The 20,253-nt window shown below is 41.8% G+C and overlaps 1 protein-coding gene across 5 annotated transcripts in view; it reads left to right on the top strand.

The window, feature by feature from the left end:
• SETDB2 (SET domain bifurcated histone lysine methyltransferase 2) overlaps nt 1-20,253 on the top strand; it is a 108,263-nt gene that overhangs the window by 57,118 nt on the left and 30,892 nt on the right. For 2 of the 5 annotated variants that reach the window (XR_009451330.1, XR_009451329.1), the window contains 4 exons: nt 1,645-1,985; nt 5,761-5,849; nt 6,440-8,098; nt 8,342-9,372. The exons of 1 other annotated variant lie outside the window; for it this stretch is intronic. Coding sequence is in view for 2 of the 4 variants with exons in the window: in XM_059684579.1 (XP_059540562.1) it covers nt 1,645-1,985; nt 9,691-9,792 (443 nt within the window). In the remaining 2 variants the exon portion in view is untranslated. 2 more of the 5 variants (XM_059684579.1, XM_059684580.1) reach the window with 2 other exon arrangements.

The raw sequence follows: 20,253 nt of genomic DNA, 5'->3' as shown, positions 1-20,253 counted from the left end.
GTGGGCAACCTTTTTGTGAGTGCATGCCAAAACCAGCAAAATCTTTGACTCAAAATTCTTCTGCATGCCAACCCTAATATTTTGAGAACATGTTACGCCTACTTGATATCTCTTAAGGTGTACGTATGTGAAGAACCTTGAAGAAATAATAAAATTCATTCGAGCAACAAAAACACAGTATGTGATGATGAAAAATACGTTTATTTTTTAATGTATACATGTACACTGATAGTCCGACAGAAAACTTTATGACTCCGTTTGATATTATCAGTGGGACTTTTGCTGCTGCAACACTGATGACAGAGATTTTACATCAGGTTTATATTTCGTGACCTTCAGAGATATGCACGAGCTACTACTTTCATCCGTCAGGCTACTCCTATTACGAGACTTAACAAAATTCATCACTGAGAACAAAGATTCACAAGCATATGTGGATGAAACCAAAACACTGGTCGGATCTAGGAAGGCAGGGAGAGTTAAGGCTGAGGCATAGAAACTGTTCTTCCCCTCTCTCGTCAATCCATGTCTATGGTCTTTAAGATCACTTGTTACATAAAATTATTTATTTATCTAAGGTACACCTACACTGAATTTATCTGAAAAATAAAAAAGTCAATATTAAGAAAAAAATTGTAAATGGAAGATTATAAGAGAGGGTTTTGCGTGCCAGCAAAAGTTATAGCAATACAGTTATTGTAGAGGATGACTTCGACAGGGTCTTTTCAGGCCTTTGGTGTCTTAAAGACCTGGAGTGTTCCCTACAAACCACTGTTAGAGCTGTTTAAAATATACTTAGCCTTGGCTGGATTGTTTAGTTGGCAGTGGTCGGCAAACTGCGGCTCGTGAGCCACATGCGGCTCTTTGGCCCCTTGAGTGTGGCTCTTCTACAAAATACCGACTTCTGGGCATGGGCCACGAAGTTTCAATCGCACTGTACATGCTCGCCCACACGTGGTATTTTGTGGAAGAGCCACACTCAAGGGGCCAAAGAGCCGCAGTTTGCTGACCACTGGGTTAGAGCATTCTCATACATCAAGGTTGCAGGTTTGATCCCTGGTCAGAGCGCATACAAGAAGCAACCAATGAATGTATAAATAAATGGGACAACAAATGGATCTCTCTCTCTCTCTCTCTCTCTCTCTCTCTCTCTCTCTCTTTCTCTCTCTCTCTCCCCCTCCTCCCTCCCTCCCTCCCTTTCCTCCCTTCCCCCCCTTCTCTCTCCTCCCCCTCCTTCACTTTCTTCTCCCGCTTCCCTCCCTCCTGCTTTCTCCCTCTCTCTCTAAAATCAATTTTTAAAAATTTAGAATATACTTAAATTCGGAATCCAAAATTGAAGAGAAGTCAGGAAGCAACATGTAAGTTCATTAAAAGGCATTGTTATGTAGTAGAAAGACGGCAGACTTTGGAACCAGACATTTCTGAGTTTGTTACCCAATTTCTTTATTATTGTGGGTCAGGTGAGTCCCTTAATCCCTTAGAGGCTCTAAGTTTTCATATATAAAATTGGAGTGCTGTCTGCCTTAACACATTTTAAGGATTAGTGGTAATTAAAGCAACTAGCATTTAATTAGCATTGTTAATCTTAGCACTATTGCTTAGCCAAGTATATTTCCTGACGATTCTTTCTAAAATGTTTATTAGCGGACTCAAGCTCAAATCAAGTTGAAGATTCGGAAGACAATTTGCTGATTGAATCAGATGTGATAGATATAACTAAAGGTAGAGAAGAAACTTCACCAGGGGGCATATGTAACCAAGCAACCACACTGGATAATCAGAATATTATGAAGAAGTTTGAGGTTCAAATACTAAAGCCCCAAGAGGAAAACTCTCCAGCATGTCAAAACCATTCTGTCTTTTGTAATAAAGAGTTGCCAGGTGAAACCAAGAATAATACTTCATGTGAATCTCTCAAGTTCAGTAAAGGAAGAGTGTTTTTATTGGATGCCACAAAGGAAGGAAATGTGGGCCGCTTTCTTAATGTGAGTATATCAGCTGAGATTTATATTTCTAAACATTTGTGTGTGTGCTTTTTAATAAAATTAGAAGGAAAATATGATTAACAAATTCTAATGCCAGATTACCTGGATTAGGATGCCAGTTTTTCACTTGTATGACCTTGGACATGTTACTTGACCTCATACCTTATTTCTGACTTCTATAAAATGGGGATAATAATAATAACTTATAGGATTAAATGAGTTATATATAGTATGTAAAGTGCTTAAACAGTATATGGCACATTGTTAAACATTTGCTTAAGAAAATTATATAAATGGTATGTAAGAAAATTATTTACATTTATTGGAAGATTTATTACTTCCAAAAAAAAATCACAGTGGGACACATAGAATAAGTTTCTCTTTTGAGTCTTATATAATACAGTAGCTCTTCTTCAGAGATGCCGCTAATAGTTCAAAAAAATCAGTTGTAGGTATTTATTTTACTTACTTTTAGTAAGTTTTGAGTGATTTCATGGTTTAGTGTAGAAAACCAGTACATTTATCAGAATATTGCATATAACTATCTTCTTTTTTTAAATTCCCAAACCACAGTCATTTTCTGTTTGTGTGTATGTTTGGGATATATGTAAGAAGATTTATTTCATTTATATAGAGAATTATGTATGATTCCTTTGATTTCAAGGTTAATTAACACTTAAGACTCCTGTTATCTTCATGATAAGAGGAGTAATTTGTATTATTGGTTATAATCTCTTGTGTAAGGTGAAATTGACGTTACCTTGTGACTTTTATTCTATCCTGCCTCCTACTATCAGGCATTATCAAAGATTATATGGTCCCAGGTATCCTATAAGGGAAAGAAATCTCCTTCAACCTTTAGTCCCATTGTCTATATAGTCTTTCCAGTCTTTAGTGACTGAACCATGGGGAAACCCTGAACCATCTGTTTGAGAGCTGAGCCAGGCCCTCTGCATGGCTCCCTGATCTCTGGACTCCACTTTGTCTGCTTATCATATCCAAGAGAGTGAAGAGTCATGGAAGGAGGACACGGACTTTGATCCTCACATCGTTTGGAAAGGTCCACTATGGCACATTGTCCCCTGGATGCGGCCTTAATTGTTCTCTATTGTCTGTATCAGAGCTCTTCTTCCTCCCGGTGGGAAGGGATTAGTGGATGGGCAGCTTTGACTTTTCCCCTAAAATAAAGGTGAAGGAAGGGAAGCATGCATGGCCCATGATTCTCATAAGCATTTCCTTTGACATCTTTAAGGTAAGTTCAGTGCCTCTCTAAATGTGACATTTGAATGGTTTGAAATTTATGTGCACTGATAATTTTACATGTAATTCAGCTGCCATCAGAAGAAAAAATATTCGTAAGTCAGGAAATCTTTAAAACCAGAGAGTTTGCCTGGCGAGCGTCGCTCAATGGTTGAGTGTCAACCTATGAACCAGGAGGTCATGGTTCATTTCCAGGTCAGGGCACATGCCTGTGTTGCGGGCTTGATCCCCAGTGTCAGGCATGCAGGAGGTTGCCGATCAATGATTCTCTCTCATCATTGATGTTTCTATCTATCTCTCCCTCTCCCTTCCTCTCTGAAATCAATGAAAATATATTTTAAAAAATAAATAAAACCAAAGAACTTTTTCCTTGCTAGGTGAATCTGCTAATTTGGTTTGTTTTTTTCTTTCCTAGTTAGAATACTTGATTAACAAGGAATAAAATGATCTCTTCCCCTTCTTTGTCCCCCAACTGCTATTCTCTATTCCACTTTGACTGCTTCTGCACTGCTGCCAAACATGTCAGGAAACCCATTAAATAAGGATCCCTAGCAAAGGACTCTCATGGCTTTATTTCCCATCAGTTATGTTGAATGGTGGCTGTACATACACGATTGAGTTGGTTTCACCTCTCCCAATCAGCACATGAGCCAGGTCCCTCCTTTGTTTGTAGGAGAAAAAACAACAAAAACAGGCTCTTCCTTTTTTTCTTTATCTTGCTCTTTTTTTTTTTTAATTTAATTTTTCTACCTAGATAATACATTGATATGATTTAAAAATTGAAATAAAATAATAAGCCATGCAGAATACATACATATAGCTAAATAGAATTCTGTTTCAAGGTAGCTCTAAGCCTGCCGAGTAAGCACCATGAGTGAAGCTCATTGGCTCAAATTTAAAAATGTATGGACAGGAAGTTACTATCATTGAAATGAAAAGCTTGCCCACATGTCCAAGGAATATCGTGGGGATTTGATTCTTTTATGAATCTGGTGATGAATGAATGTGTGGAGATGGCAATAAAACAATATTAGAATGGTGGGTGGTAATAGGAAATAGCATCATCATCTGTAGATACTGTTGGAACAAGTATAAGTAATGGTTACGTTCAGCAGTGCTTACACATGTCCCCTTTCCAAAGGGCCTCTTCACTATGATGTAAAACTCTGGTTATAGACAGTCTTTCATATTAAACTTTTATGTTTTGTTAGAAAAAGAAACATACTGTGAGAAATACTATATCCACATTTACTGTGCCACCTATAGTAATAATTTGTATTACTTTCTCTTTCATTCTTACAGTGTTTCTTCATGCAAATACAAGTAAATATAAATATGTGTCCTTACGTAAAAGATAGCATATTGTTGTCACTGTCCTATACCGTGTTTTTAAATTAACAATGTACCCTGGAGATCTTTCCATATCACTACACAGAGAGAGCTCCTCATTTTTTTTGCTCATAGCTGCATAGAATTCTTTTGTGTTGATATACTAAAGTTTATTTAACCAATTCTCTTTAGACTAGGGGCCCAGTGCACGAATTCATGCACCTTGAAAGGAACTGTGGGCTGCGAGGCTGTGGTGGGCACAGGGGTGGGTCTCAGCCCATCCTCCATGCCCCCGCCCAGCCCCTCCGGCAGTGGCCCCGGTCCCCTTTCTGCCAGCAGCCCCGCTCCCACCACTGCTGCTCCCACGTGCTGACGGCGCTGGCCCCAGTCGCACCTGCTGACAGCGCAGAATAATTGGGGCTGGCACCGGCTGACAGCACCAAGTGATCAGGACCGACGCCAGGTGCTGGCAGTGGGTGTGAGCGGCGACTCCAGTGCCAGCTGCAGGTGCAAGTGGGCGGGACCACAGCACTTAGGAGCAAAGAATTTTCAGTAACCACCAGAGGCTCACCCCAGTCATGGCAACTGGTGCCCCACCTTAGTCTGGCGCCACCACTCACCTGCTCCACCATCCTGCCATGGCTGATGCTCGCCATGTTCTGCGCATGTCCCCTGGTGGTCAGCACACGTCATAGTGACCAGTTCTGCCGTTCGGTCTATTTGCATATTAGGGTTTTATATATATAGGTATATATATATATATATATTCTTTGAGGTTGTTTCCAAACTTTTACTGTTAAAACAATGCTTGATGAATAATCTTACACATAGGTATATGTATAGCTGTATCTATAGAATACATTATCAAATATGGGATTACTGAATCAAAAGATACATGCATTTATAATATTGAATAATCTTGACAAATTATCTTCTTTAGGGATTTATACCATTTTGCATTTCTACCAGCAGGATATAAGAATGTGACAGGCTTTTCTGAATAGACTCCTACTATTAACTGAATTGTAGTGAGCTATGATAATTTACATATTAGTCAACAGAAAAGCAAAAGAAACAAAAATAAGCGAGCTTTGTTGGAAACAATGGTATTCTAATGCTTCAAAGAACAAGACATCACACTGTATGCTGTATCTAACCTCTGTTTTAATTTTTTTTTTCTTAACAGCATAGTTGTTGCCCAAATCTTTTGGTACAGAATGTTTTTGTAGAAACACATGACAGGAATTTTCCATTGGTGGCATTCTTCACCAACAGGTTTGAAATTTTTTATGATATAACTATGAAATTGTGACTTTAAAAACAACAATAGAAGAAAAGAAACTAGAGAGGGACAGGGATGGAAGCAAAAAAAAGAAAAGGAAAATATGAAAAGATATGTGCTATGGCCCCTAATATCTAGTACTCCAGAATATTCAATTATCCCAAACTCTTCCTACTCAGCAAAATTTGAAACAGCTGAAATTTCAATTCTTATTTCCTTTTAGAGCTAATGCTTGAAAGGGCTAAGGATGGCAGTTCTCACCCAGTTCAGTTCAGGGGATAAATGATGCAAATTGCTACATGGGCATAATGTCTACACTCAAATACCACACTGCAGGCCTCATCACATCACCAGGTTCCTTCTTCGTGGATATTGACAGATTTCTTCTTTCTTAGGATTTTAGCACATTTGAAATAAAACTCAAATGATTATTCTTTTAATGAAAGAGCAGTCCTAATTGGTGTGTGTCAGAGAGAATAAACATATTTTTGAGGATGGTTAATTATGTTAACATGAAAATTAATGTAGTCAAGTTTGGTTTATTCAGGGTAATTTATTTATTTTTTTAATTTCTACTTTCTAGGTATGTGAAAGCAAGAACAGAATTAACATGGGATTATGGTTATGAACCTGGAACTGTGCCAGATAAAGAAATCCTCTGCCAATGTGGGGTTAATAAGTGCAGGAAAAAAATACTATAAATGTTGGAGCTAATGCCTGTTCATGAAATTAGCTGTTCAAGCTGAAATTAGAGCCATAGAAAAGAATGCTCAGTTGTCAGTGGAATTTAGTTTTTGATTGATGAAGAGAATTCCTCAGTCTTCTCTTGTCAGGGAGTTCATTTGTGTGACTTAGAAATGCTAGGAACAAAATAAGGACAGTTTCATACACATGGGGTATCTCTTGATTCTTACCGTTATTCAACTTTACATGAGTAAGATGGAAGTGTGTCTTTTCTATGAAATACTGCTATATATCTTGTAATTTATTTGTAAGCTATATATTAAGAGAAACAAATGTTACAATATAATTAAGTTGTTCTTAATTGTTTTTTATTATTGTCTTTGAGTTCATGGATCCAAATGGCCACATTTCATGACTTTACCTACAAAATTTATTTATGTTTAATTCCTGACAATAGCGTGAGGAATATAGCTCCATGAAGTACTGTCGCGTTAAACCACTTGAGTGAGAAAGGGTGAGAAGCCCTTCAATAGAGAAGAGTTTGGCAAACTCTTTGAGGTGAAACTGCTTTCCAATAGATTCTCGTTATTCCTTTAATACAAACACAGACAGGAAAAGAGGGAATAGAAACCTAGAGGAATTGGAAGATATTTGTTCTAGATTGAACCATAGAAAAAGAAAACAGGAAATTAGTCAGACTTGGCTTATTTAGACTAGAAGAGATTGTGCTGGGCAAGAGTTTCATTTAAAAAACAAAACAGAAGTGAGCTTCAAGTCTGAAACATCCTTTTGCATTCTCCTGAGCATGTTGTGCAAATTGGTTTTCTAGAGAAAAAGGGAAGGTTACCTAGCGCTGGCCTAGTGGAAAGGGGGCTGGAAATCTCCAATAGTTAAAACTGATTTCTCCTTAACAAAGATGTACTGTAGTGTATATTCGGCTGTCAGGAACTTACCCCTTAAAATCAGGATGGGAATACTAGCTCAAAAAGGAGTAATTAAAAGGTCTCATTTTTGAGAGATCATGTTGTTTTGGGGTTTTCTTTTTTTTTCTGAACTTGAGGGGTTTAGTTTGGTTACCTTTCAAAGTTCATTCTAAGTTTAGACCCAATTTAATTTCTTTAAAATATTGAACTAGGTGAAAATTTAACTTGAAATTGTTTTAGAGCATGGGGAACCAAAGAACGAGAAAGAAAGCAAAAAATTATAACTCAACAGCCTGTAGATTGATGAGAAAAGTTGAGCAGTCCATTTATTCACAGTAAAGATGGCAAGAATTTTAGGCATTGCACTAAAATGAAGTGAAGACACTTGATCAGCATGGGAAATATTTTTGTGTAGAAATCCTGGTATCTTACTCTGCTTCAGTCTGTGTTGGTTTACAGCTATCATCTTCCATCAGTGTCCTAGAGACCCACTTTTTCTCTCCTGTGTCAAATCTGTTTCCAGTTTTATCCATTATTTCCTGTTTCCTTGGTTTACTTCCACATATTGGTGAAGCACATCCTTCAATACCTTTTGAAAAGTAAAAATGAGAGGTAAATATTTTGAGACCTTGCATGTTTGAAAATATTGATGTACGCCGAAACCGGTTTGGCTCAGTGGATGGGGCGTCAGCCTGCGGACTGAAGGGTCCCAGGTTCGATTCCGGTCGGGGGCATGTGCCTGGGTTGCGGGCACATCTCCAATGGGGGATGTGTAGGAGGCAGCTGATCGATGTTTCTCTCTCATCGATGTTTCTGGCTCTCTATCTCTCTCCCTTCCGCTCTGTGAAAAATCAATAAAATACATTTTTTAAAAAAAGAAAAGAAAATATTGTTGTACCACTACACTTGTTTGCTATTTTGACAAGGTATAGAATTCCTTAGTAGCCTCCATTCCCAATTTTGAAGGCATCTGCTAAACTTTCAGTGTTGCTGCTGGGACGTTTGAAGACTTTCTTGCTTTGATATCCAGGGTGACTATTGGATGTCAGATGCCATTCTGTTCTTTTTGTATATACAACCCGTTTTTATCTCTCTTGAAGCTTATAGTATTACTTTGTCCCAATGTTCTGTTCCTGGTAAGGGTTCATTTTCATCCCTTATATGGGGTGCTTGGTGGGGTCTTTCAAACATTGTCCTTCAGGGAAATATTTTCTTTAATGACTGCTCATCTGTTCTCTCATTCTAGAATTCCTGTTACCCAGATGGTAGACCTCCAGGATTGGTTCTCTTATTTTCTTATCTTTTCTCTTAATTTCCCGCTCTTGTCTTCTAGCTCTACTTTCTAGAAGACTTCATCAACTTAATTTTCTAATTAGTCTAGTATGTTTTATTTTTCTGGTCTCAGATTTTTTATTTCTAGGGCTCTTTTTTCTTCCCTGAATGTTCTTTAATAGTATCTTTTTTTTGGTTCTTGGTTGTAGTATATCTTTGAACACATACATTTACATTTTCTTCATGCATATTTTTGTGACCGCTAAGTTTCATTTATTTGTTTTCCCTGTATGTTTCCTTTGGTCTTTGTTTGTGTGTGTGTGTGTGTGTTACAGGCTTTCCTCAGTGATGATAGGGTCTACTACTGCTTAAGAGTAGAACACCAGAATGATAAACTGAGAGTGGTGGAAGGTGTTTTTCAAATGCTTCACAATGACTTAGCTAGCTAAATTATTCAGTCTCTAATTCAGTTTCTTTAGGACTTCCTGTTTGCCTGGCAAGGAATAAAGGCCTAATTCTGAGATATTACAGTTTGGTAATATACCGTAATGAAGCAAGTATCATAGTAAAGCAAGTGGTAATCTTTTTGCCGATGGAAGGTCTTGCCTTCAATTTGTAAAAAAAAAAAACCACAAAACTCAACACCTGTAAAGTGCAATAAAGCTAAGCGCAATAAAATGGGTTGTGCTTGTAATTCTTCTATTCACCTGCTTGAGATGCAATAAACTTGGCTGTAGGAGTCCCTCCCTTTTTTTCTCCTGTTTTGCAGCCCCATGCTCTTGCTTCTGCGATCCATTTATGTATTTGTCAAGACTATCCAGCTTGTCGTTTTTAATATTCTCTTTTCTGCTGTCCCCAACTTGCCTCTTTTCCTCTTTAAAGTTTGCTCACATTGCAAGATCTCCAGGAGTTTTCTTTTAATTCCTCAGCAATTCACCATTATGTGCTTTTCCAGAACAACTTACTTTCAACTGTATGTTCTCTACCGGTATATTTGTTAACATGCACTGAAAACCTCCTCTTGTATGGTGCTATGTACCCCATGGGTGCTAAATAAAGGCTTGCAACTGGTAACTGCAGTTACGGTTCGTTAATTGTGTCCGTTCATGATATACCTGTGTAGTATATCAATTTAATAAAAGTGTTAAAAGAAAGGTGAACCTCTCAGAAAAGCGGTCATTTCTCCATCTGAACACAGGAGCTTTGGCCCCTTGCGTCCTGGGAGGAGGATTAAAAAAACAATATTCAAACTCGAATCTGGAGAAGGTAGGGCTCCTGTCTGGCAGAGAAGCCGATCTGCAAACCCGAGGCTGGGTTTCGTTTCTCCTCCCAGGGACCGGCTGGGTTTCGTTTCTTCTCGCTGCGCTGCCGGGGAAACCCCCCGGGCGTGGGGACGAGCCCTTCCGGGCTTTCGGGCGCTCGAGCGGCAGCGGGCTTCCGGCAGCGCGAGCGCAGCGGCCGGCATGGGCGAGAGCGCGGCCTCGGACCGCGCGCCGCCGCCCCGGCCTGCTTCGGCCGGCGACGCCCGGGGGTCTGAGGCGCCGGACGCGTGGCTCTGCCCCAACGGTGAGTACCTGCTGCCGCGGGGGCGGGGGCGGGGGCGGGACAGGCCGCGGGCCGGCAGACACCGGTCCCGCCCTGGACCTCCCTCGGGCGCGGCCCCGCGGGGGCCCGGACCCCGTCTCCCGAGCCGCCGAGGCCGCGTGGACGGTCTTGGCTCAGCAGCGTGTGGCCCCTCGGAGTTCGCGCCCCGGCGTTCACCTCCGGGGCCCCGGGGCAATTCCGCGGTGGCCGGGAGAACTCCCCGACCTCTCCCCTGCGGGGGCAGCGCATGGCTCCTGCCCCACGCGGGTGCTGGCGCCCGGGCAGACGGAGGCGAGCTCCGGGCTTCTCCCCGGCGCGGCTCCGCCGGCTGTGAAACCGTCGGAGCGGTGGGGGAGCGGGGTCAGTGGTCCGCTAGGCCTCGGACTCGGGAACCACCCCTCCTCTACCTTTAGTAGCCCAGGCCTCAGGGGCTCTCTCCAGCAGGGAAGGGAAGCAAGTCTGAGCGCGCCCCTCCCTTAAACAGGAGCACAGCTCCCACCAGGTGCCGAGCTCGGGGCCGAGAGCTGGGGATACAGAGCACCGAGTGGGCAGCTGGCTTCTGACCTGGTTAGCCCACGGAGGCACGGATGGGCGGCTCCTAACAACCTGCTGTTCCCAGAAAGCCTTTTGGAGGCCAGTACGTGGATCTTAGTTTTAAAGGGCGAGCCGGTCAGCGAGAGAAAGGTTGAAAGGGTGTTCCAGCCAGGTGGTGACATGAATAAAAGCATCAGCCAAAACCATGTGGCAACCACAGGTTAAGCAGTTGAACATTTCATTCAGCTGGTATGTGTATATACGGAGTGCAAGATGAGGAGTTCCATTCTGACCTTTTCCCCAGACTCTCATAACCAACTTTATCAATGCCTGGAGTGATTTCAAACTGAGGATGTCCCAAAGAGAACTCTTGTTTCCCCTCGTAGACCCACACACTCCAGACCTGCTCAACCACCAGCCTGCCCCATTTCATTCACCCAGTTACTCAGGCCAGAAACCTAGAGGAACGCTCAGTGCCTCACTTTCCTCCTCACTTCCCATCTAATACATTAGTCAGACCTCAGTATGTCTTCAGAATACATCCTGAGCCTCACTACTTGTCACCACCTCCGTTACTACCATCCAATCCCAAACCACCATCATCTCCTGCCTGGACTATTAGTCCCCTGGTTTCTAGTTTAGCCTCATCTGCACAGCAGCCAAAATGATCTTTAAAACACAGAAAACAAATGTGATTCTCCTACTGAAAGCCCTCCAATAGCCTCATTTTTTTTTCCAGAATAATCTTTTTGGCTTACAGTGCATCCATGTCCTGATCTGATCTGATTCATCTTGATGATTCTGCCACCCCCTCAATGCCTTATGGGTCTTGTCAGGACAGTCTCTGAGTCCTCGGGCTTGCCAGACCCAGTAGAAGGACCCTAGGAAGCCCTACTTATCCTCATTGTTCTTAATCTCAGCTACTGATGGAGACCAATGGGCTCTTCCCCAAAATATCCTAGCCCCCATGACACTCCCTTACTGTATGGCTCCCTTACTGTCTGAGTCTTTATAGTTCCTGAGTTCAGATGGTGAAGACTATCAGTTATCCAAGTGTATTTGGTCCATGGATTTCAGGTAACATGTAGCAAGCACTCAGACAGTGAGGAATGCCTGTCTATGTAAAAGCCTCTAATGTACCATAACTCCCCTAACTACAGAGAGTGATGTGCATCCTCCGGTCCAGAAGAATCAACAAGTTAGAAGAGCCAAGATCTTTTGGGAAACTATGATGAGGGGATGTTTTTAGCAGGAAAAAGCCATTAGGGGGAGCCTGTGTGTCCCACTTTGGGTTTCTGTCTATCACTGGAAGCAAACTCCAGGTCACAGCACAGCGGTGTGCTACCATACCACCGCTGTATTCCCAGGTACCAAGACTCTGAGGGAGCCTGTGGACTTGGGAGTGCAACCCAGATGACACGGAGTCCCCAGAGCAGGCACAGAAGGACATGCTCAGGTATCTGCAGCCTGACAGCTCAGCCTAGTGCAGTGTATCAGTCGGAAGGTCCAGCTTTGCACAGGAAAGGGTAACACTGGGGCAATGTGTAGCTCTTCTTATACAGCAAGGGGTTTTGTATATCCTGTCAAACATTATCACATGATTTTATAAGAGAATTTTAGCACTAATAATTTAACTGAAACTTTTAAAAAATGTTTTTATTGATTTTAAAGAGAAAGAAAGGGAGAGGGGGAGAGAGAGAGAAATATCAATGACACAGAGACATTGATCTGCTGCTTCCTGCAGTTTCATACTGGGGAAGGAGCCCGAAACCCAGGCATGTGCCCTGACTGGGAATTGAACCTGGGACCTCTCGGTACATGCATCCACATTCAACCACTGAGCTTCACCAGCCAGGCTGTTTGACACATTTTTTTTTAGCCTGTGCTTTACAAACTCTAATATGAGTGTTTTTTTTAATTAAGAACACAGTATTCTATCAAAGTAGTCTTTGGGCCTAAGGTGAATAAAATATTGGAATTTTTTTCCCATTTTTATCCTAGGACGTGGGCTTTGTGTTGTCAAATATTAAAATATGTTCTAAAGTGTTAAAAATTGTTGCCCTGACCGGTTTGGCTCAGTGTATAGAGCATTGGCCTGCGGACTCACGGGTCCTGGGTTCGATTCCAGTCAAGGGCATGTACCTTGGTTGCGGGTACATCCCCAGTGGGGAGTGTGCAGGAGGCAGCTGATCAATGTTTCTCTCTCATCGATGTTTCTAACTCTCTATCCCTCTTCCTTCCTCTCTGTAAAAAAATCAATAAAATATATTAAAAAAAATTGTAAAGTGTGGTATTGTTGCAGAAAGTGACAGGTCAGTGGAACAAAAGAAGTATAGGAACAAGCCCAAATAAATGTAATAATTAAATATATGAAAAGGATGTTTTTAAATCAGTGGCAAACCATTATGAAAATAAGTTACAGCTCCATCTCTTTCTTTACAGTAAAATTAACTTCATTTTAACATTTTAATGTAAAAAATAAATTAAAATTCTAGAATATAATAGAAGTATTTCTAAGTTATGTCTCCTCACTCAGGAGTAGAAACTGTAACATAAAAGGTTGGTATAATTTCATCAAATAAAACATTTAAATATTCTGTATATCAAAGAACATTAAAAGACTGCCAGAGCTGACTGGCAGACCCTGAATGACGGATGAATGATTACTCTGACACACGTTTCTGTGAAAGAGAGGGCTAAGGGGCTGCTTGCTTTAGGAGCAAACGGCCCTGTTCACCAGCCTCCTTTAGGCATTTATTGTCACAACAGCTTGAACTAAAATTAACCTTTAGATACAATCAGCAGGGTAACCATCCTTGAGAAAGTGCCTGCAAATGTAGTGTCTTTTAAACAAGGATGTTTTGAAGTCTAAACATAAAGATTCTAGTAAAACACCTGGGGGGTCAGACTTGTTTGGAAAAGTAAAGGTAGAGGCTGCTGCCTTTGTCAAGGTCCCCCCAGAAGCCCCCGACCTTTCGGAGAATCCTCCTTACAGACATTCCAACCAAGTCCCGTGCTTCCCCACAAAAGACCACATATTTGACTAACAAAGGGTTAGTGTTCTGAATACATGATAAGCTTTTATAAATAAGAAAATAGTGAATAACCCAATACAACAAAAAAAATGGGCTAAGGACATTACCAGAGAAGAAATGCAAATGCCACCGTGCGGTATATTATTTCATAATTATAGATTATGACCCACTTCTCTCTATACTTCATGTTTTTTCTTTTAATGTGGTCATCTAATCTTCTGTCCTAGCTATACTATTATATCTTTTTAAATCAGGTAGGCAAATATTCTTTCTTTTTTTTTCTTAAAATTTCTTCATTGTCCATGCCCATTTATTCCAGATAATCTTAAAGTAACCTTGGGATTTAAGTTGAAATGACTTTAAACCTAGAACTTAATTGTGGTAGAATTGACAGCATTATAATGTTCAGCCTTCCTGTCCAGGATCACAGCATTTTCATATATTGAGATTGATCTTAAAACAACTCTTTCATCATGTCATTCCCCTATTCAAAAATCCTTCCTGGAAGACTTTCACCATCGGTTTTTCAAATTCTTTTCCAGAGTTCTTAGCACAGGTTCTTTTCTTAAGGCCAGCTAATTTTCTCTCTTCTGGTCAGACTTCTCTCTTGGCTTTCCCACATTACTGCTCTGTCTGCCAAGTCCTCGTCCACCCCCCCCCCCCCAGGCTCCCCAAGCTTCTCTCCAGGTTATACCTGATCAAGGCCCGTGTTCTTGACAAGACTCCATCCCACAGGGAGCACTTCCTCCCCTACATCCATAGTATGTATTGTATTTCCTACTCAGAAGTTATATTACTTTGTAACCTTTATTGTTATTTTATTTTTACAATTGCTTTTTAGTCTCCTATTTATTTTGTAAGTTTCTTGCAGACAACAATTCTATCTCACATTTCTTTATATCATTGGCTGTGCCATTTGGTACAATATCCACTCATCACATACGGTTATTGAGCACTTAAAATGTGACATCCGTTGAGATGTGTAAGCGCAAAGTACACTGGGTTTTAAGACTCAGTACAAAAGAATATTAATTTTTATATTGATTAAATGTTGAAAGTGAAACCAAAATGTGGGGTTTGAGTCCGAGTTTGTTGTCTCGTGAAATCAAAGAATGAAGTCGAGGACAAAACCAATTAACGAAGGCAAAGTTTATTGAGAGAAGCCAGTCCTGGAAAAGGTGCAGCTGGGGTTCCAGGAGCAGGCCAGTGTGCAGAGCCTCCTTCCCATGTTATAGTCGGGTGTTAAAGTCTATTAGTCCATGCGTGGAGCCCCACATGGCCATAAGCCACGTGGGCAAAAGGGAACATGTCTCCTTCTATCAACCCAAGAATCTAGCACATTGGGGAGAGGAAGAAGAGGAGCTCATACTTTTTAATTTAAGGGTGGATGCAGCCTTGCTAGTTCTTGATTGGTCTTTTCAAAGAATTTTGCCTTCGCAACATCCTTGAGATTCAGTTATATGTCTTATTGCCTTGTGATTGGTTATCTGCAACTTGCTTGTCTTTAGCAACAATCCATACATTTTAGTCTGTCTCTCTCGTATGCCCTTCTTTCCATGCCCAGCTGGGTTGCCTTAGCAATTCCACCTAGTTGGATTCCCCAGTTTTACTTCCCCATGGTCCCTATTCCTCACTACCTAGTTTTCTCTGTCTCCTCAGAAGGATAATATTTTGGGTATAGTTGGTTGATTTAAATTACTTTCCCCTGTTTCTTTTTGCTATTCTTTAATGAGGCTTCTAGAAGTTTTATGCTGTATCTGAGGCTCACATTTCTAGCTTGAATTATGTTTTAGGAAACAAATTAAAGAAGAAATTCTTGGAAAGTGAAATAAATGTTAGCTCCAAAGTGCAGTCTTCTGAATGTAAAATGGAAGCTCTAATTTAAGAGCGACCAAAAGCCCTTGCTGGTATTGCTCAGTTGGTGGAGCATTGCCCTGTGCACCAAAAGGTTGCTGGATTCCCTGTCAGGGTACATAACTAGATTTCGGATTCTATCTCTGGTCCGGGCATGTGCAGGAGGCAGACAGTCTCCCTCTCCCCTCTTCCCTCTCCCCTCGCCCCTCACCTCTCACCTCTCTCTCCTCACCCCTTTCCCTCATGAATTACAAAAAAGGACTTTTAGGAACCACTTAAGTCAGTGGTTCTCAACCTTGGCTGCACATTAGAATCACCTGGGAATCTTTTTAAAATCCTGATTTCTGGGCCTCATCCTCCGGAAAGTCGGTTTCTTTGTTATGGGGTGGGGCCACAACATTAGTAACAAAGAAACAGAATTTCCGGAGGATGAGGCCCAGAAATCAGGATTTTTAAAAAGATTCCCAGGTGATTCTAATGTGCAGCCAAGGTTGAGAACCACTGACTTAAGTGCTTAACCTCATATAAATTTAAAACACCATCTTATCTAATAAAAGAGAAACATGCAAATTGACCGTACCTCCGCTACACTCACACGCCACACCCACCAGCCAATCAGAGCGACTATATACAAATTAACCCAACCAAGATGGAGCTGGAGCAAGCAGAAGGCTTGGTTGCCCCGGCAATGGAGGCTCCACTCAAGGCAACAAAGTTTCTATTATAGAAGATAAAGAAACCCCAGATACCTGCTTCCAGCCAGCCTCCACTGGGAGCTTGGGTAGCAGGGGGGCTTGGCCAGCCTGCAAACAGCCATCAGCCCCTCACCCAGACTGGCCAAGCACCCCAGGGGGGACCCCCACCCTGAAGGGGCTGTGGCCAGCCTGCAAACAGCCATCAGCCCCTCACCGTGGCTGGCCAGGCACCCCAGCGGGACCCCCACCATGATCTGGGACACCCTTCAGGGCAAACCAGCCGGCCCCCACCCTTGCACCAGGACTCTATTCTATATAATAAAAGGGTAATATGCAAATTGACCCTAACAGAACGACTGGGAATAACTGGTCAATATGCAACACACTGACCACTGGAGGGCAGAAGGTCAACGCAGGAGCTGCCCCCTGGTGGTCAGTGGGCTCCCACAGGAGGAGTGTCGCTCAGCCAGAAGCTGGCTCATAGCTGCCAGCACAGCGGCGGTGGTGGAGCCTCCCGCCTCCACAGCAGCGCTAAGGATCACCAGCTAATGGCTTAGTTGGACATTCCCCAAGGGCTACTGGGCTGCCAGAGGGATGTCTGACTACCAGCTTAGGCCCAATCCCCCAGGGAGATGGAGGGTGCAGGACTATGAGAGGGTGCAGGCCGGGCTGAGGGACACCCCCGCCCCCGAGTGCACGAATTTTCATGCACCTGTCCTCTAGTTAAGTAGTAAAATAAATCCAAGTGAATAAAAGGATGAACATTGAAAAGGGCAAAGAAATGTTAAATGGACACATGTGGCCAATGCCATATTGGGAACAGGTGAATTTTTCCTTCCTTTCTGCCTCTTCCCTTTTCTTCCTAGCTCTCCTCTGCTGGTGGGTACTTAGGCTGTTTCCAAACCTCTTAGGCTTCCTTCATTTCTTTCATTCCCTCTTTAAATTTTTTTTTTCCTTCATTATCTTTCTTTCCTATCTTATAATGCTAGATTAAAAAACATTTATATTAAGGTACATTTCTCATTTGTTTCTTTAATTCACCTAAAATTTATTTTTGAATTATATATGGTATAGTAAAAAAATATTTTTACAGGTAGCTAACTAGAGCACTATTTCCTTTTTTCTTAAAAAAAAAATTTTTTTGGAAGAGGAAGAGAGGAAGGGAGAGAGAGAAACATCAGGGTGAGAGCAGAACACCAATCAGCTGCCTCCTGCATGCCCCCAGCACTGGAATTAAACCAGGAACCCTTCAGTGCACAAGACCACACCCAGCCAACTGAACCACACCTGCCAGGGACTGAGCACTGTTTCTTGAATACACCATTGTTTTCTTGTTGATTTGTAATGACAGTAGTAATTATTGAGAGTTTACTATAGGCAAGGCAAAATTTTGAAAGCTTATTATTTAAATTCCTGTTTGCATTTCTTGAATAAAAGTTTTTCTCATGTTTGGATATTTGAAATGAATTCATTAGTGTTTTCTTTAATTAAGCCATTAAAAAACACAAAGTAAGCCCTAGCCGGTTTGGCTCAGTGGATATAGCAGCAGACTGAAGGGTCCCAAGTTCGATTCTGGTCAAGGGCACATGCCCGGGTTTGCAGGCTCGATCCCCAGTAGGGGGCTTGCAGGAGGCAGCCAATGAGAGAGATGAGGCATCTCTCTCATCATTGATGTTTTTATCTCTCTCCCTTCCTCTCTAAAATCAATAAAAATATATTTTTTAAAAATACAAAAGTTGCTTTTCTACTTGGGTCCCGATGTCTTTTTCCCTGAGAGTTGAAAATCTCTCGTTAAAAACAAGTGCCTTTCTTTTTTAAAAAATGTAAATTCTTTATTGTTTAAAGTATTATGTGTCTCCCTTTTCCCCCATTGACCTTTTCCTGGCCTCTCCCACCCCCCAGCACATGCCCACACCACCACCACCACCCCCCCCCCACTGTCTGTGTCCATTGGTTATGCTTATATGCGTGCATGCAAGTCCTTTGGTTGAACCCCTCCCCCCATTCACCTCTGCCCTCCGTCTGAGGTATTTTTGTGTGTTTTTTTTTTAATATATTTTATTGAGTTTTTACAGAGAGGAAGGGAGAGGGATAGAGAGTTAGAAACTTCAATGAGAGAGAAACATCGATCAGCTGCCTCCTGCCCACCCCCCCAGGGATGTGCCCGCAACCAAGGTACATGCCCTTGACCAGAATCGAACCTGGGATCCTTCAGTTCGCAGGCCAATGGCTCTATCCACTGAGCCAAAACCGGTTAGGGCCCCTCTGAGGTTTGATGGTCTGTTCGATGCTTCTCTGTCTCTGGATCTATTTTTGTTCATCCGTTTTGTTATTCATTATATTCCACAAATGAGTGAGAACATACGATATTTATCTTTCTCCTACTGGCTTATTTCACTGGCTGGCTTATTTCACGTGCTCTCCACATCCATCCATGCTGTAGCGAATGGTAAGAGTTCTTTCTTTTTTTCTTTTTTTTAAAATATATTTTATTGAGTTCTTACAGAGAGGAAGGGAGAGGGATAGAGAGTTAGAAACATCAATCAGCTGCCTCCTGCACACCCCGTACTGGGGATGTGCCTGCAACCAAGGTACATGCCCTTGACCGGAATTGAACCTGGGACCTTTCAGTCCGCAGGCCGACGCTCTATCCACTGAGCCAAAGTTCTTTCTTTTTTACAGCAGCATAGTATTCCATAGTGTAGCTGTACCACAGTTTTTTAAAAAATATATATTTTTATTGATTTCAGAGAGAAAGGGAGAGGGAGGGAGAGAGATAGAAACATCAGCGATGAGAGAGAATCATTTATCAGCTGCATCCTGCACGCCCCCCACTAAGGACTAAGCCCGCAAACTGGGCACATCCCCTCGACCAGAATTGAACCTGGGAACCTTCAGTCCGCAGGCCGACACTCTATCTACTGAGCCAAACTGGCTAGGGGTGTACCAAAGTTTTTTAATCCACTCATCTGCTGGATGGGCACTTAAGCTGTTTCCAAATTTTAGCTGTTATAAATTGTACTGCTATGAACATAGGGGTGCATATATCCTTTCTGATTTCTTGGGATATATTCCTAGAAGTGGGATTACTCGATCAAATGGGAGTTAGTTCCATTTTTAACTTTTTAAGGAAACTCCATACTGTTCTCCACAGTGGCTGCACCAGTCTGCATTCCCACCAGCACGTGTCATTTGTTGAATTGTTGATGATAGCCATTCTGACAGGTGTGAGATGGTACCTCATTGTCATTTTGATTTGCATCTCTGGGATGATTAGTGATTTTGAGCATGTTTTCATACGTCTCTTGGCCTTCTGTATGTCCACCTTTGGAAAGTATCTATTTAGGTCCTTTGCCCACTTTTTGATTGACTTGTTTATTTTCCTTTTGTTAACATTGTTTGCGGGTAGTTTTTATCGCGCGCTAACAGGTGGCGCGGGCCATTTTTGCTAATTTTTTGCGCAAATGGCAACGTTCAGTAAAATTACGATAACTTTAGTTTACGTATTTATACGTTACCCGCATTCTACCGCTAGTCTATAAAAAACGTATTAATACGTGTACTGCACTCTACTACCAGTCAACGCTACCAGTCAACGTAAAACGTATAAATACGTTTCCCGCATACAATGTGTTAAGTTGTATGAGTTCCCTATAAGTTTTGGAGATTAAACCCTTATCGGAGATAACATTGGCAAATATGTTCTCCCATGCAGTGGGCTTTCTAATTTCTTTTGCTGTGCAGAAGCTTTTTAATTTGATGTAGACTCATTTGTTTATTTTCTTCTTATTTTCCATTGTCCTAGGAGCCATATCA

This window comes from Myotis daubentonii, chromosome 2 (genome assembly GCF_963259705.1).
Source record: "Myotis daubentonii chromosome 2, mMyoDau2.1, whole genome shotgun sequence".
In the NCBI taxonomy this organism is placed as follows: Eukaryota; Metazoa; Chordata; class Mammalia; order Chiroptera; family Vespertilionidae; genus Myotis; species Myotis daubentonii.
Note: the sequence above shows the minus strand (reverse complement) of the source record. Positions and strands in the feature narration are given on the sequence as shown.